The sequence below is a fragment of the Trachinotus anak genome, unplaced genomic scaffold (assembly GCF_046630095.1).
Source record: "Trachinotus anak isolate AG129_WGS33_773 ecotype Australia unplaced genomic scaffold, CSIRO_AGI_Tana_v1 ptg000002l, whole genome shotgun sequence".
Lineage (NCBI taxonomy): Eukaryota > Metazoa > Chordata > Actinopteri > Carangiformes > Carangidae > Trachinotus > Trachinotus anak.
The window spans coordinates 24,522,255-24,541,249 of NW_027273853.1; the positions used below are offsets into that span (position 1 = coordinate 24,522,255).

Consider the following 18,995-nt stretch of genomic DNA (forward strand, 5'->3'; position numbering starts at 1 on the left):
CCTTTAAAGACAAATTATTAGTGCTTTCCCTCAAGAGGCCTATTTCCCAAACAGCCTACACATGAGAAAAGTGAAATGTCAATATTTATGCAAATGTTTTTCTTTAACGAGTTAGCAGTCTGCAGCTCTGCGAGGATGTACCTAGGCACATGGGGGTTAGAGCTAAATGCTAACATCAGCTAACACGGTCACAATAACACCATAATGCAAATAATGAGGATTATTAAGTTTAATGATTATCACTCTGGGGTTTGCATGTTAGACTGAATTTTGTCAAATACCATCGTGATGGACTCACTGGCTGTCACCATGACTAGCCATCCTTATAATGTGGCAATAATGTTTTTGACTAGTAGCTTTGGAATCATAATGTGGACCAAAGCTGTGAATTTTGTCATTTGAATTTGGTAATTTCTTGTATCTTTATCTGTCGACATCGTCTAAAAACCATAACTGGATTCTCAGAATTAAAGGCCCCACATTTTACAATTTCCCATGTTTTATTCAAAGTTTTGATATCCATAAAAAGATATATTTGTGGTTAACATCTCAGTTTAGTTTTACATCTCCTCTCTCACACTTCTCTCTGGAGCTCCAGGTAGAGGAGGGTCTGAAGGTTGGCTGGGGGCATAGCTGAGGGCAGTGACTGGCAGAGTTTCTGAATACAGATTGTTTGCATGCCTCTGTGAACTGAGCAGTGCTTTGGTACTTTCACAGTAGCATTTAGACCTGTTTTATAATAAAAAAAGACATGTAAGAGTCACTTTCTATATTACAGGAGTGTCTAATTAGTCCCAATCAAATAAGCATTAAATCCTGAGGTTCAGGCCACAACTGTTTTTCATAGCACCAGCATCTTGTAGTATTACTGCCTGTACATGGAGGGATATCTAAGACCTACACAAAAAACAAAGAAGAAATGAAACAAAAATAATATGGTTCTAGCCAAGCTGGCTAACTGCAGTGAGGTATAAAATACATCATAGAAAGCCTTTCTTTAAAAGTTGGTTTGAAAGATGAAAATGGAAGATGAATGCTGGGCTCTGTAAAAAAAAAAAAAAAAAAAAAAATTGCTTATGCTGTCACTCATAGAAAGTCTGCCAGTTTTTTAGATGTTAAAAGATCTGCGGTGAAGCTCAGTGCCAGATCTACATAGGCCATAAAATGAATGTGTAAAATTGTACTAGCTCAAAACTAATTCAGGTAATTGGATTCTGGGATGTGTATTCAGTCCTAATTAAAACCTTGGCAGGGTGTGGAGCTGAGCTCAGTTTTCTGAGTGAGGTAGAAAAACGACGTGGCAGTCAAGGTGAGATAATATGAAACTATAAAGACCCTCAGTGACATGAAGCAGCCTTAACAGCCCAATGTTTGTATTTGTCTTTAGTGGATAAAATGTTGAGGTGTGAGGTGTGAGAGTGACTCAAAGCCTCAGTAAACACAGACGGACGACGAGACTCGAGATAATTTTATCTTGCGTTCATGGTCAGTCACAAGCTTTTCTGTTTGTCTGAGTTCACTGACATTTTTAAGGCAGCCATGGATTTCTCAGTTTAACCAACAGATGACGCTCAGTATCTCTGGTGTAGTGATGAAAGGAGTTGCTATGACAACAAATGATAAAACCAACATTTACAACGAAAATATCGGCTCTGGATTTGAACTCTGAGCCACACCAAACACAAGCCTTTTAGATAAAAATAAGTTGCCAGCTTCCACATTTTTTCCAATCTGGCAGTAATTACAGTATATTCAAGGCGGTTTGTGCCAAAAGCACCAAACCAGAGCACTAAGGTGCTGTTTTTGTAAGAATTCTTTTTTCTCTCCCTCACTCTTACGTGTTTCTCTGATGCCACACGTTGTGTGAGCTGAATTCACTGTGTTCAGTCTGTTGGACTGGTGGCATTAGACTGTAATTCACTGTGTCTTCAGTCCAAGAAAAACCACCAGAAAAATTCAATGTTGAGTCATGTGGAGTTAAACACAGATCTGGTGCGAATGTTTTTTGTCACCACCCACCCCCCTACATCTACATGTCTCTACATCCATTTCTTATAGAGATCCGGTCTTAGTAACTTTTGAATGTGGGGGTGGGGGGGTGGGTTAGATTGCACCTCTTTGTAGTCATTTTTCATCTTTTTGTGGTTGTTTTACATTTCTTTGTAGTCACTTCACGGCTATTTGTAGTTGTTTTGCATCTTTTCTCATCATTTTGCATCTCTGCACATCTTTTGCAAAGACATGAACATCAGGTTAATTGGCGACCCTAAATTGCCCATGGGTGTGAATGTGACATGATTGGCTGTTTGTCTCTATATGTCAGCCCTGTGATAGACTGGCGACCTGTCCAGGGTGTACCCCGCCCTCGCCCAGTGTCAGCTGGGATTAGCTCCAGCCCCCCGCAACCCGGTTCAGATAAGCGCTATAGAAAAAGGATGGATGGATCTTTTGCGTTTTTTTCTCGTTGTATCCACAGAAACACAGAGGATGTGACATTTTCTTCAGTTTATTAACCTGAGTGTGGACATGGACACAACTTTATAAAATTAATATCACATTTAGTACAAAGATGCACAGTAAAACACATAGTAGCAGTTTCGGTACACAATTCAGCACTGCATAAAAAGTACATTAAAAACATGTCAGAAACATTGGCTTATCGGAACATAACAGCATCATATAAATATACATTCGATATATATACTGTATGCATATCAGAAACTTCCCATCTCCTTCCGCTCTGACTGTCACACTTCCTTCGCTTTCAACATGATCTCATTGAAATATTCACAAAATCTCTTAAATACATAATTAGAAAGAAAAAAAAAAATCATGCGTTTCTGATCACCAGCATCAGTTTGTAAACAGTGAATAGATATTGGCAACATGCAGGATAAACCAAAGTTATAAGAAATACAAGGCAAACAAAATCGCCCCATATTTAACAGCCAAATGAGTTTGCACAGTATCCCACATCTATCCGGTGTTAGTGCTACAGCTACCACTATGGCCTCACTCACCTCTTATCATCAAATAAACATAGTGGAGCGTTAAAACCTGCCTCTTGAACGACAGACGAGCAAAACTTCTAAAGGAAAATCGTCCCCCTTGTGATGGAGAAGGGGTGAGGAAATAATGCTCTGTTCAGGCTCAATCCAGGAGTCCACCACAGATGAGCATAAAAGCAGCACTCATCTGATCTGCTGCCTGAAAAAGGGTCCATACGACAACAGGAGAGGAGTCAACCATTGATAGAGTTCAGCTTAGGAGGGACTTTACACCAAGGAGTTGTATGTATCACATGGTATCAGTCACAAGACACCCACATGCAAAAAGCAAAAAAAAAATTAAATAAAAAATTAAATAAAAACCCTACATCCTGATGAATCAAGATATTTTTCATTCCTCTAAAAAAGGCCAGTGTCCTATCTGCATATTCATATAATCATTTGGAGAGACCTGCTGTCACTTACACATTATCATCATCAGACAATATCAATTTCATTTCGGATGGATTCACACTGGATACTGACCAAACTTTGCAAATATAATGGCAGAGATGTCTCCAATGTTTGATTTTTTTTAATTTTTGTCCACTACTAATTTTTGTTCAAAGCTGATATACACACTTTCATTCTGTCTTGTTTGCCGTTAATGAGAAAAGAGGTTTTGTTGATCAGTTGTTCAGAGTGTGGGCTCTCGTCTTCTGGGCGTCTCACTCCGGTGCCGGGTTGGCAGGTGGGAGATTCCTCTGTTTAAAATACTGCGTGACCTGCTGAGGCAGCTCAGCCAAGACCGATTTGGCAAGAGTCTCCTTGGGTGCCTGAGAGAGACAGAGAAAAAGAGCAAGACACTAAGCAACACTGAGCAAATTGAAGCATTAAAAAGACTAGAAAACTGCTTTGAGCAGTGTGTTTGTTGATAATTGTAACTTCGGTGAAGATCTGGCCATAATTTAGGACAAATTCATACATAAATGCAGATAATGCCAAAGGGTTCGCTCACTTTTTCTCACTTCTACTACTACTTCTTACTGTGAATATTTTTACTTGTTTGGTCTCATAAATTAGACTTTGAAGAACTTCTAATATAGCCTAATAAATTTTATTACACAAGTACCTACTAACTTTCAATCTAATCACCACAAACCAACCAACTTCATGAAGATAATTTGTAGTAAGAGTTTGCCTGCAAACCGAGCTCAACATTTTAGGTCACTCATTAATCCGTCTCCTCTGTTCTGTCTGTTGCTGTCTCTCACCCTCCCACTGTCAAACTGGAACGAGGCCAGCAAACACTGTCTGTTCCTCCCACAACAAAGGAAGTCAGCTCGCCCACTTCCAGCCCACACACAGACAAACACACAAAACATACAAAAATGACAAAAACAAAAATGCATTACATGAGTCCTCCTGTGCACAGCTTGGAAATGTGCACGCACCAATTAACCTGTGTGCTGTCACACATGTATGAACAGTCATTAACATCAACACGTTTTATATCCAGTGTAACTATGCTCATCAACAGAACACATCACTCACACACACACACACACACACACACACACACACACACACACACACGTGCATACTGACAGTGAGACAACCAGGCAGCTCCCCTTGTCGAGCACATCGTGTGTGAGCAGCTACAGTTTGAGTAGCAACAGGCTGCCATTTGGTAACACACTGACTGCAGCTTGACATCATGTCATTACAGTCCTGGTAAAATTATTGGCACCCTTGAATTTTAAGTACAGAATTCAGAATAACTTCAAAGCAAATGCAATTGAACCAATTTTATATGATAAGAATATTTTAATATTAAATATTAATATTAAAAAAAAACTTGTATAATTTATTTTTACTTGGCTACATTTCTTGTAGCCAAGTTGAAGCTTCTTGCACCTGCCTGCTGGTAGTTTAACTTCTCCACTGCTAAAGGTTCAGGCTCTTTTGACTTTGCATGAGTCCTTTTTCCAAAGGTTTTCAATGCGATTTAGGTTAGGACTCAGTGCTGGCAAGTTTTAAATGGTCCATCTTTCCTTTTCAACCATTCTTTTCTCTAAAAATATCTCTGTAATCTTCTTTAATCGGAAGTGGTGTCCTCCCAGGCCTTCGCCCAAGGAGCACTACTTGGTTAAGTGTGGTGTGTAATGGCACTGGCTGAAAGCACCACTCACAGATTCGTCTTAGCACCTCATCCTGGAAGTGTCTTAGCACTTATGACCATGAAACTTCCTGATAACATTATGAACAGGGATTTCCACTGAAGTTAGCATGCTAACCAGCTAGCTAGCCTCGTCACTTTCCAATAGCGCCTCCAGTCTGTCCTGAAGACGTAGCGCTGCGCAGATGATAAATTCTTGTATTATGAAGTCAAAGATGTCAAGCCACAATCACCACCACATTCTCCCAGCAAGAAACCACATTCGGCAGCAGAGAAAATCTACAGATAGCTCCGTTCAACGCTTCATGATACTTTTTGATGTTTTTCTTTCCCAAACAAACTTTGATTGTTGCTTTTATTGAACTTTAAATTTACTTGGAGGACAAAGACATAACAACCAGTAAGTGCCTGAAATTCTATTTCACTTTTTTTGAGTGCACTGAGCACACCTCACCCTGGTTTTGATATTTGAACAGGCTGAAACCAATACTCACATTACGGAAATCCCTGAAAGGGACGAACTGCACAATGTCCCGCACAGCCTCCTCTCCTGTGTTGGACCTCAAAACACTGGCGTCTCCATCTAAGAACTCCATGGCAGCAAAGTCAGCGTTGCCCACACCAATGATGATAATGGACATGGGTAGCTTAGAGGCCTGAACGATGGCGTCACGTGTCTCGTCCATATCGCTGATAACACCGTCTGTTATAATGAGGAGAGTGAAGTACTGCTGCAGAGGGGAAGAGGGTTGATGGAGGGAAAGAGATGGCGAGAGGATCAGAAAAGACATAAAGAGAAATAAGAGAAAATGTGACTTTTAGTTGAGCTTTGCTGCTAAATTTGAAACTGATCCAGGAGCAGCTTGAAGGGGAATCTGCATTGAGATAAAAGACAAGAAAATCAGTCTCAATCATGATGATTATGTTGTCAATAATGGTAAGAAGAGTGACACTGTGTGAAAAAAAATTGAAACCAGAATGAAAGCTTTTCTGCGTTACAGTGAGTTGAGCTCCATTCATATGACAAAGTACACCATCTGTTCCTGGAAAAAATGGAGGGAAAAAAAGAAAGAATTAATTCAGCAGAACAAGAGGAAGAGAGGAGAATGATGAATGACTAAATGTGAGCTCAGGCTTTGGGATATGACTGAAACACCCTATAGCATGTTGCTATTGAATTTTTCCCCATACATTTCTGCACAAATTCAAGGACAAACATGAATGAATTAGTGGAGGGCACAAGGGGTTATTGGACTATTTGAGTATGAAAGTGCATGAGTGTATAGATGCTGTATAAAAAAGAGGGAGATGTTTCATGGCCAAGTCTGGAGATGGACTGTTTGGACAGATGGGACTCATCTGTCATTATAAAAAACAAAACAAACAAACACACATTGATGATAACTGAACCACTTTCAGGAGACCATGCCCTGTTGATGAGTAAACGCTTGACAGAAAGCTATTTTATAGACTTTCTATCATTACTGTTTCTATCTGTCTCATCTTAGACAGGTAGTTTAAACTTATTTAAAGGGGAAACCAAGAAAATACACCAATACTGATAATATATTTTAATATATTGTGGGGAAGTAGCAATGCTACCTTGATGAGTAGAATATTTTTTTTCTGATGAATAGATTTTTTTTTCTGTTTTTTTACTATTTTGGCAACTTGAGCGCAGCATAAAAGAGTAGTGAATATAATACTGACTTCATGATATGACAGTCCGATATTACACTTCCAAAAGAAATATCTGTTGCTTTCGCTGCTAAATGCTCCACCATGTTCACCAGCTAGTAATTAACTTTGCCTGTAAGTTAGTGTTCAGCAGGTAGTGTATGGGTCGGGGATTTTTCGCAGCTGCAGCCGAAAACGACACCATGAGAGCAATGAAAGTGGGAACCAGAAGAATAAAGTTGTGATCTGATCGGTTAAACAATGAGCTGAAACTTGCTGTCACTGCAGATTCAGGTTGTAATTGTCTGTAGGTTGTGGCCCCTTTTCACACCGTCATGTTGTCGTCACATTGTCATTTCATACATAGTTATCATAACAATGCTTTAAGGCTAATGTGACAGCAAACAGTGGCTTATTTACACATCCAATAGACACAGAGCAACATTAGTATTAGTCTGGAGTCATGTTTCTGGCCACCTGAAAAATGTAAGTGACATCAGACTTCACACACACTTCCCTCTGGAGCCATAAAAGCCTCCAAAATTACTCCCCAAGAACTGTAAACAGACTCGATGTGTAAAATTGCTGGAGTTCCCTCTAAAGTATTTAACTCATGATGCTAATGATGCTGCCTAATTTTATTGTGCAAGCTAAAACAAGCCCAGATCAGAGGGTGTGATTAATTAATACACAACCAGTGACATCACTAATTTAATCTAATTGCACATCTAACCACTATGAGAGAGCTGTGCCAATCACAGTGACGCAGGGCAAAAACAGCTTAAGAGAGGGGAAAATGCTTCTTCAGGAAATGACATTATTGTTTGCTCCAAGTATTTAATTTGCTCTTGTTAATAAAATCACCCGACAGGCCTCGAAGTGATGTCATGCTAGAAACAGACGTCTGGTCTCAGCACAACATCTAAGACACATTTTCCACCATAATACCACCTAATTTGAATGAACCTCCCTTCTCTTTGCGCCTCTCCTCCCACCTCTGCATCAGGAAGAGCGAATTTCAAAGTCAGGAAAACCCTGATGGTCAGAGCGCAGCTTGTGCTGGTCACTGCTCTGATTAACGTTGCCAAATCTGGTTCAGTAACCCTCGACTTAACTGCACTAGTTAATAACCAGCTTTGTGATACTGGATACCCAGCATCGCCTGGTACCCCACAGAAAGTCGGACTAAGCTGAACTTTTTGTCGTGGTTCAGGACTCTGGTTTACAGTTTGAAAATGAGACCTGACATGACACCGACTATGTGCGAGGAGATGCACAGAAAAAAAACCTCATCGGTTCTGCGTATTAGAATGTGAATGGTTACCTCAGATAAGAAAAAGTGAAGACACACACTGACTTTACTTCAATGGTTACTTCAAAAAATTTTGCTTGGGCCACACACACACACACACACACACACACACACACACACACACACACACACACACACAGGGAGAGCTCTGAAGCCTGTCTCTTTAATGTGCTAAAAGCAGCGCTCATTAGAGAGACATTATCACACAGACAGACAGGGTCGCTCACACACTGAGACACACACACTGCACTGGTCTGCAGTCTGTGTGTGTATATGTGTGTGTGTGTGTTGGTTGCAGGAGTGTGTTCGTACACAGTCACACAGTCTGCAGTTGTAGGTTCCCTCATTATCAGGACCAGGAACAGGGACACTGAGGCACAGAAGCAGCCGATTTGTGCAGCCAACTACCTACCCACACACTTACCCCAATACACACACACATCCACACACACTTCTGATGTGGCTGTCACATCTGTTTGTCTGTTACTCCTTCCTATGGTGTACCCCTGTTTGAACTCACTATAATATAAAATAAGAAAAGGGTCTGCAATAATTTCCTTACAGAAACAATAGGATTCTGGCACACGAAACACAACCCTTTGTGTATTTCTATTTGTTCTCCGCAGGGTGACAGGGTACAATTATGGACAAAAAGCACTGTGGGAGCATAATGATACCCAGCCACTGCACTCTCTTCAGATTTAGGCAGGAGACGTGCCACAGGATACGTACAAGATGGGGACATGTACATTTTGTTGTAAGTTTTGAAGACGTCTGTGCTTTTTTTTTTTTTTTTTTTTTGACTGACCCCGGTGGAAACGTTGTGCTGAGACTCACGGGTGATGTAATTCCTAACCAAAGTTTCCTGAGGCTCTTCCTCGTCTTTGACGTCAGGAACATGTGCGAGACCTCAGTTTGTGCCCAGTGTTGTGTTGTTTTAGCTGCAGTGTCACACAGTCAGAAACGTGAACTCGAGGACAACATGTGAAAAGTGCACAAGCATAAACTCAGACACACTGAAGGATGGACGGGGAAAGCTTCCTCCAGCTGTACAGCCTGCTGTTCATGAAAAGACCCTTTGTTTCTCTTTTGGAATAATTACTACCACTTATTTTGCTTTGTTAACTCTAAAATTGAAAACAATTCAATTAGAAATTAAAATAGCCACATGGACTTGATGTGATTCTGCTGCTGCACCAGTGGAACCTCTGCGAGTGCTAACCACTGTGGCCAACAGGCAAATACTTTTTATTTATGTCCCCTTGTGGCAGATTCAGAGGCCAGAGCAGCAGCAGTTATTGCACATTCATTTGTGATTTAACTCTAAGACTCCAAGCAGCCAAGCCAAATAAAGCTCATTTTAGACTTCTGCATAGCAAGGAAGAATAAAGAAGCTTACTCTGGTGCAAATAGCAAAAGAAAATATTTGGAAAAACTCATCAGACATCATGATTAGACCGGAGCAAGACCGTTTTCCCCCACCTCGCCACAGTTTGTAAAAAACAGACATTTGCACACATTACATTTTAATATCTATGGTAGCCAGACAAACAAAATACTATGAATAGGGGGCAGCATATTACGAGATAGTTGGGGTGTCTGTCTACCCTTCTTTTCAAAAACAAATGAATGCACTCTTAGGATTTGAGCCCAGGCTGCTGCAGGAAGGACTCAGTCTTAATGGTACACGCTCTACCAGGTGAGTTACCAGACGCCCCAATGCAACTGAATTCCTAGTATCCAATCACTTGTCTCTCAGAGAAAAAAATTATCCATTAAATGATACTGAAGAGAGATGAAGTGGATTTTTTCTGTCCTTATTCAAATGCACCATTAAAAAGGACAGTGTGTTGGCCACAATAGATCACTGTTCTCCACATGATGCCATGTACACATGCCATGATGTGCAAAATAAGTAGATTATGAGTTTGACTGATTATGAGTAGTGTTTTCATTGATGCAATAGTCAATGAATTAGTGGAGTCTTGCTATCAGATAAAAGTAGATGGCACCAGGCATCCCACTTTCATGACGAATCTCTCTTTAGTTTAGTTTTAGGCATCAGTTGAGAATAATTTTACTTTATGGCTACATGAAAGTGTTTTGAAAAATACTAGACAAGGTGATGGATGAGTAATAATGCTGACATTCATAATGCATTTTATGGATACTGTTGTACTGTTAACTGTGTGGGCTGAGTGTGTGCGTGCAGTGTTCCATCTACTTTTGATGCACTTTGTATTTCATTCAATGGTCAGTACGACTGGGCTTGTTGAACAACAATGCCTGTGCATATTACTGTAATGTGACAAACAGTGTCCTGAGCTCTTTCCTATTATATAAAGTAGCTGTGTGTAAACATACATGCTGTAAATTGAAAATATCGCTGGTTTCATTGGTAATGTAATCACACATAACGCCCTTCATCAGTATGTGTCGCAACACACCTACAACATGACAGCCAGTTGTGTTTTGTGACACTGTATTATTGTGAATTTAACCGCAGCTTTAAAGGAAGTCCTGTTTGAATGAGACTGTCCCACACTTCAAGGAATACTGTATGGCTTCCTACCAAGAAATGCTACCAAAATAGAAAGACTTCTTGGGTGTGAGACAGAGCCTTAGGCTTACTCTTAATTTGGAATTTATGTGTTACTCCCTCAGATACATAATCCAGTGGTTCGACCTAGTTGGAAGTACAGTATGCTGTAATTCAGTTTGGACTTAAAACTGAACTCAGCTCAAACATCTCAGCTTTTGGTTCAGGAATTGGTTCTTCTTCTAAAAAAATGACTCCTGACTCTTAGAGATGACTACAGGTGTGCTGCTAATCTTATGTGTCAGGTATAAAGCTTAATACATGCTTTTAGAATCTCATTAATGTGAAAAGACCACTGCGCACAAGAGTGAACGTATACATGAAAAGCAGGTGAAGGTTGGTTTTTAGGAAACCAACAAGAATCCCAATGCTGGTAAAATCTACAGGTAAGATGAACCTTATTTGGTTGCTATAGATGGTAGCTGAGTGTGCAGCCATGCCAGAGCTTCTCTGTGTTTCATCTAAATGCTAATGTCAGCATGTTAACATGCTCATAATGGCAGTGTCAACATACCGATGTAAAACAGGTATAATGTTTACCATCCTTATTTTAATTTAGCATGTCAGTATTCTGACATGTTCTAATTAGCACAAAACACAAAGTACAGCTGAGGCTGATGGGAATGTCATTAATTTAGCTGATATTTGATTACACACCATAAAAATGACAGAGGGTCATTAAAATTATTGCAATTCATGCTGATGAACAGATGTGTGTACAACATTTTGTGGCAATTCATCTGACGGTTGTTGAGATATTTCAGTCTGGGCCAAAGCAGTGGACTGACTACAGACATCCCTAGAGCCATGCCACCAGCAGGAAAAGGAGAAAATGGGATGGAGCCTGCCTCCCTATCATGCTGTTAAGTGTGAAAATGTGTGAAAAGCCTGGTCAGTGTCTCAGCTGCGAAGTGGTGGAAGGACATGAAGTTGTCACTCCAGTCTGTCACCCTCCTCCCTGGCATGAAGTCCGAGTTCAAGCCAACAGATGCGCACGCTTGTTTTTCCTGTCAGCCACCAAGCTGCTAAACAGAACCCATAAATTACAAACTAATAAAGTACAAACTGCCCTGACAGGTATTCAGCACTGACTGCTGTTCTGTTACTGGTGACTAATCAATAGTGTTTAGTGGTATGTTTGTGTTTCTTTGATGTGAATCGCCTTATGAGATGAGAATGAAGACCGATATACACAGCGAACAGAGAATGAAAGGGAAAGTCCAGAGCAAAGTAAGTGAAGTACAACAGAGAGGCTTGCAATGTAGTACAAATAAAGGCAGAACAGAATCTCATAAGTCCATATTTTGTGCAAAAGAGCACACAAATCATTGAAAGGGGGAAAAAGCATCAGGAAATAAGGGAGGGGATATCATCTAAACCTAGAGAGCTGTTTGACTGCACCGAGAGGGGTAGAAATCTTGTGAAGAGTTGAAAGAGAGCAAATTGGAGCATTGTACAGTCTGTGAGCTGTCAAACTGTTGTTCACCAAAGAGAAGAGCAGTAATCTTTGAGCAACAAAAGCAAACCTACATATCACCTTGAAAAACACAAGTTTAGATACTCTAATGAAAAGTGAAAAGAATCTGGGAATTACACTATTTTTTATTTTAGACTGACCAGTGGTTGTCTTTTCTTATGTATCTGTGTGCAGCTATAAGCAGCATTAATTAATGTTTGTATAAATGAGATGAAACAGTAGATAGTCTCAACAGTAGGAAAATACACAATTAATTTTATTAAAAGATGACTGTATCCTAAATAAAAAAATACAGTGACAATATATCAAACTAAATAACTCACTCTAGTTTATGAGCACACAGCCAAAGTGTACTGTAAAAACTAGTTTGAACCATGTGGCATTCTTAGACATGAAAACACTCTGTCTCATCTGTCTTGTTTTCATCATATAGGTTTCAAATGAAGAGTAATCAAAATATAGAAATGCAGATGAACAACGTAGTTGTTGTCACGTACCGCTGCTTTCTCTTGTTGAAGGGCCTGGGCGGCAAAACGTGCTACATGGCTGATGATTGGAGCAAAGTTCGTCGGGCCATAGAAACGGATATGAGGAAGGCAGGCGGAGTAGGCCTGGGCAATACCCTCCACACCTAGAGGCCGAAAAAGAGAGAAAGAATTTTCGAGACGGAAAGAAGAGCAGAGACGAGAGGAAGAACAGAGGTTTATGTAGGGGTAAGAAAAAAAACGGCTTTCACACATATCTGCCAGCTCCAAACACATTATTGTTTTCTCACCAGAATTGCTATGATAGACTCATTCTCTTGAATTTGTGCCCAGACAGGGCTGACTTGCTGAATGCTAGTCTTCTGTCTCATCAACCTGCATGTCTTTTTTGTTTCTTTGAGAGAACAAGAAAATCAACAGGGCAACTCAAATACAGCTGTTGATTTTTCTTATGTTGCTATAAAAAGTTGTGTTCTCTTCATTCACATGTCAATTTGATTAAAATATACAAATTCATGATAAAAAACGCTTACTCTTCAACATAAGGATGGGTAAATGTATTGAGATTGATATATCGTGATACAAAAATGGAACGAAGTGTGCTGCTTGGTCTCACGATGCGGGCACAATCACCTTTATTATGTAAAACAGTCTCCTGGGACCTACACTCATTAAAAGCACCAGCAGTGGGAGGCAGCGTCAGTAATACAGAGATACAAAATGCTCCACCTGCATTGAAGTTATGAGCGTGAGTATTTTGGTTTTCTTGTGAACTAAAGGGAAAACAATGAAAGAGTCGCTGACAAGATTAAGACTGTCAGTAAGTTGAACAAGACGATAATACCCTGTACAACAACTAACAAATCTGACACGAGCTCCCATCTTTATTACTTCCATAAAGTCGTGACAAAGGAAAAGGTAACACTAAAAAACTCCCACAGGATCAAACAAGACTGTTGAAATCATTTTCGAACCCTTCTCCACAAACCAGTGTGAGCTTAAGAAATAACTAAAGCAACTGGCAACTTCACTGCAACCAACCTACAGCCATTTTCTGTAGTCAAAGGCAAGGGATTTAGAAAGTTGCTTAAAGTGATGGAGCTGAAATTCCAAGTGCCATCAAGAAAATACTTTTCCTGTGTAGTCATACAAAATCTCTTGAGAGAAATGAGTCGAGATGTTACAGAACGCTTGAAAGCGGCTGACTGCGTTTTTGCTAACAATGGACAGGTTGACCTTTTGTGCCACTCAGAGCTATCGCAGAAAGACGATGCAAGAAATATGGACATTGCCAGTTTTTTTGAAGTGAGCTGATTGTTCAAATGTTCTGCCCACTCGTCTTGTTGAGCCAAAACTGAATCCGTTTGCACATCAGTAGTATCTGGCAGCTATATTTAGGAGTGGAATTCAGACTATTTATTTTATTTTGAGAAAAAACACACACAAAAAAAACAATTTGGTTCTTAAATGTAAAGCTAACCCTGGTTAGCTGGATGGTTAAATATTGCACTTCATATAAAAGGGTTTTATGTAGCAGCTACACCACTTTGTGACTGCAATCCTCCAAATCAGGTTTAATTGTTTGACCCGATTCTTGTCATTTTAGAGTGCACTGAAGGCTGTATTGGCCCTTCAAAGAAAAGAGGAGCTGTGATGCTCTCTTCTATAGTTTGCAGAGAAGCTGTTGCTACCCTTAAAAGTAAAGGGTGTTTGTGGAGGCAGATATTTTAATGATGATAATCTGTTTTTGGAGAAGCAGCACTTAATGTTTGACACAAGTCTTCATCATCAGCAGGCTGAGTATAGATAGTACGGATTTAGCATAACCTCCTGCCTCTGTCAGGCTAAAATATGTGACCAAATTTCATTGTGGGTCTCACAGTTGTGCTCTCAGCAGTTGATACTCAAGTCGTTTGCATTTGTAAACAAACACATTTCCATCCTACACATCTGAAATGCTCATGGTGCATTAACAGATGTGAATACACCACATTAAAAGGAGCTGTTGCATTGTGGTCCATTAAAGTAGGTGCAGGATACTGAGGCTTTACAAATCTGCTTAAATTCAACTAGACTGTGCACTTATGTTAAGTTAGCTTTTACTACCACTTATATCTGAAAAAGACTGAGAGTCTATAGTCGTGCTAGCAGCCAGCAGTGCTCGTAGCTTGCTAATGTCAGTATCCAAGCATGCTCACTATGACAATGCTAACATGCTTATGTTGAGCAAGTATAGTGTTTACCATGCTCAACAGTTTAGTTTAGTATGTTAGCATGCTGCTAATTAGCACAAAACACTAAGTACAGCTGAGGCTGATGGGAACGCGATTAACTTTACAGATATCTAGTCCTAAACCAAAGTGCTGGACGAAGTAAAATGTTTACCAGACGATCATGCGAGATACAAACCAAAGTGATAACAATTTATCCTGAGGGGGACATGAATGTCTGTACCACATTTTATCACAATCCATTCAGCAGTTTTTGAGACGTTTAACTCAAAACCACATATCAACCTCATGGTGAAAACAACAAGCCCCATGGCACTAGATTAAGGTTCCAGAGATCACCAAAGTCTTTAGGATTCATTCTCTTGAAATCATGAATATTTGGATCATATTTAATGGCATTCCAGCCGATTTGTAAAGACATTTCACAAAAGGCCAAAAATATCAACCTGCTGGAGGTGCTACAGAAAAGTCAGTGGATCAACAAAGTACGTTGGATTCTTCCTTTTGGACCTTGACTGTACAAAATGTCATCCAATAGTTGTTGGAACAAAGTGGTGGACCTACCAACCATCCCACATTGCCATGTTGCTAGCATGGCCTTAAGTGTTTAAATGTAAATGATTTCATCAGGTGTACATTGCTAGTATAATGAGTTGGCTTGGAAATAGCCTGTTGCTATTTGACTCTATGCTTTTGTCTTCAGTTGTACATTGCCAAAACTAAATATGAATGCACTTATCTGGATGTTTGACTGGTCTGAATTGTCAGGAGCAAATGTTTGTGCACTGCTGTTCATACTGCCAACTCAGACAAACGTCTTAAGAAGAAAGTGTAGGTGAAGTGTGAACGTGTTATTTACTCAACTCAGCAAGACACTCACAGAGGAGTGCAGCGCCTGCTGCTGTCACATGATCTGGAGATGGCATGTCTTTTTTTTTTTTGACAGTGTGTCTGGCATTCTTGTTAAACTGAGGAATACTCCAGTTTTTATTGTAGTGGTGTTTTACTTTTTCCCCTGTACACTTCCATAAAATCACAATGATATTGCAGTCTTGTGTCTGAATGCTTAATTGAGAAAATCGCATTATTCTTTTATGTCCTTTTAAATGAACTTTAATTCTGTTTTAGCCTTTCACACAGTCATGGCAACCTTTTTGCTGTTACACTAGTGTAATCATATTTAAAGATGGGCCTACAGTATAATCCCTCAATACTACTGAAGACAAATAATGTTTTACATCTTGAAAGGGAAAGAAATAGATCAGTAACTGCTATCTGTTCCTGCAGCTTGCTGGCAGAAGATGTGGATCCAAGCCACAAAGAAGACAGAAACCTATAAGCATAGGTGAGCAACAGTGTTTTCGGCTGATTTTCAGTAAAGCTTGTTGGTATCAATATCATATATGTCACACTTTGCTTTATAGGTTCATATTGGCAGGAGTTGACCCATCCGTTAGAAAAGTATCAGCTCATTAATCGTTATCACTTTCATAGTTTAAAATATCAATAAAAATCTAAAATCGCAGATCAATACAATGAAAGTATAATGTGAAAATATCATTAATATTTCTAAAGGTTACAGCAGAGTCATCGACGACGTCTGTAACTGCCTCACAGCGTCTCACCTGAACAGAAGGGGTTGGTGGGGTTAAAGTTGATGGCAAATTCGTGTGACACCTGAAGAGACAAGAGACAGACAATACATGTGAATCTCATCCTTCACTACACTGTAAAATATTGTTGAGAAATACTGTCCATTTCTCCCACACCTTCTCCCTCCCACCCTCTCTCCATCTCTCTGCGTACTGCTCTCTCTCCTTTGTCCTTTTCATCAGCTCAGTGCCATGGCAACACAGATGGGTTGACAGTTGCGTAATCATGTAAATATGTATGTATAATGCTTACAGTCTGTGTGTGTGTGTGTGTGTGTATGTGTGTTTATAAAATAATGTATGTATGATATAGACTTGCTTTAACTGCAAGTTTGCGTATGACACCACCCCCCTCTTTCTCTCTCTCTTGCACACACACACCTATACCCACACCCACACCCACACACACACACAGACAGACAACAACAATAACAGCAACATCCCCCAACAAACACAAACATACCTTCCAGTCTGGTGGGAGTTGGGCTCCAAATCCCAGAGCAGGAAACATTTTGTCGCTGAGGAGGAAACCATGACAACAGATTGGAACGTATGTTGAACCCTTTTTTTTTTTTTTAAATCCAAATTCAACAAGCTGGATTTAGACAGCAGAGGAAATCCTGTTACCTTGTCACAAAGACACACATTGAAAGACATTTGCAAGAAAACAGGCAGAGAACTGGTAGGAAAATACACTATTATTGTAAAATGGCTTTATCTGATGGGCAGGATACACAGAAATGACATTTTCCTTTCTAATTTTTTGGAGAAGTTAAAGTAATTATTGAAAGAGAAGAATGATCTTTTAAACAATATGTATAAATGTATGCATGATTGATGGTCTCAGTATGTTTTCAGTGTCACAAACTTTGGCCTTTACTGTGAAAATCTTATTTTTAACATATAAACTAAAGCAGTGGGCACAATTGATGTCAATGCTAAAGCTCTGTATAGCAGTGCTTGGGCAGGGGGTGGGATTAAGATCAATCAGTCACTATTATTTGTCCCCAGTGGAGCAAATGGGTATGCAGCAGTGGGATATATGTATTTAGCACACAAAAAAATATAAAAATACGGGGCACATAACTACAACACCAAGATTAAAAGATAAAAATAATAAGTGAATACCAACAATAAGTTAATAAAAACAAAGCAGAAACATTATGTTAGTAGTTAAAGATGGATATTAAATTGGTTTTCTTCTTTCTGCACATCTTTCTCCCCACATTAATGAAACCATTGTCCTTTCACTGTTAAATTTGCAAAACTCCAGCTCTGATATATTTGAGCTGTCACTTTGGTGTTTGTAGAGACACTCTGGGAACAATCCCGATTGTGATCATTAAAGAAAAACATTACATCTTGAACCTTGTCCTTACTGTTTAAAAACACAACCAAGATACTCACGTATCATAGTCCTGGATGATTTGTCCCACAGCTAAGATGGCAGCGAGATACTCATTGCTGCCCAGCGGGTTGATGTAATGGAGGGAGGACGGCTCTCGAGGGTTCCCATTGGAGGCTGTGAAGTCGATACCGACCTATGGAAAAGCAGAGAAGTGATACATTAGAGGTCAAATTAGAAACCTGCCGTGTGGTTCAAGTGCAATGTTATTAGAAGAGTGATACAACATACTGTAACTGTTGTGTGGAATGACAAGTGAATGTACGCAACAGCAGCAAAAAAGCAGGAAACAGGAGTAGTTGAATCTCTTTTGACATAACATGAAATTGTAGGAGCCCAGGTTTATTACGTTCCCTCTGTGCAATCTGCCATCTGTCCATACAAGTTGTGGGTCATCCAGTTCAGCTCTAGTGTATATCATCTGGATCATCAATGGCTCAATCACTTAGCTGGAGCCACTGATTGTTTGATGGGTTTAGGTTTGTTTCTCTATTAAATTTGCAGAAACTCAAAAGATATAATGTTTGTTGAGCATGAAACACAATACTCACACAGCTGATTTTTTCAATATATTGGCTGAAAACAAACAAAAGCAAAACAGCAAAAGGTTCCTCATTTGTTTCATTTAGAGGCAAAAGTCTGCAGGAAAAAAAGAGAGACTGGAGTTGCTGATAAGTTCTGAAAACACTGTCTGAGTTGGGACAGCTTGTTATCTCAGAGTAAGAGAACAGCAAAGATCTGCTGCACTCCATGTCTGCACCGCTCACTTGCTTGTTAGCCAGTTGATATGATTTACTTGATATTGTGATTCATTTGTGAAGCCCCACAATGCAAGTTGTCGCTTCTTGTGACATAAAATATTGCACCATGATATTGTTACAGCCCTAATAAAAAATAAATGCACATGCACATTTGTCTACTAAATATCTTTCCTGATTCAGCAAACATATTAAAAGCACACCAAACAAGGTTTTCATCTGAGGAGAGAGAG

At 39.7% G+C, this 18,995-nt stretch overlaps 1 protein-coding gene across 1 annotated transcript in view; it reads right to left on the reverse strand.

Annotated features, from left to right (window-relative positions):
- Positions 1–2,490: 2,490 nt before the first annotated feature.
- cpne2 (copine II) overlaps positions 2,491–18,995 on the reverse strand; it is a 37,847-nt gene continuing 21,342 nt past the window's right edge. The window contains exons 11-16 of the mRNA XM_071457535.1: positions 18,007–18,140; positions 17,063–17,117; positions 16,573–16,624; positions 12,729–12,862; positions 5,661–5,897; positions 2,491–3,823 (exon numbers count right to left, since the gene is read on the reverse strand). Of these exons, the coding sequence (XP_071313636.1) occupies positions 3,716–3,823; positions 5,661–5,897; positions 12,729–12,862; positions 16,573–16,624; positions 17,063–17,117; positions 18,007–18,140 (720 nt within the window). The 3' untranslated portion in view covers positions 2,491–3,715. The remainder of the gene's footprint in view (positions 3,824–5,660; positions 5,898–12,728; positions 12,863–16,572; positions 16,625–17,062; positions 17,118–18,006; positions 18,141–18,995) is intronic.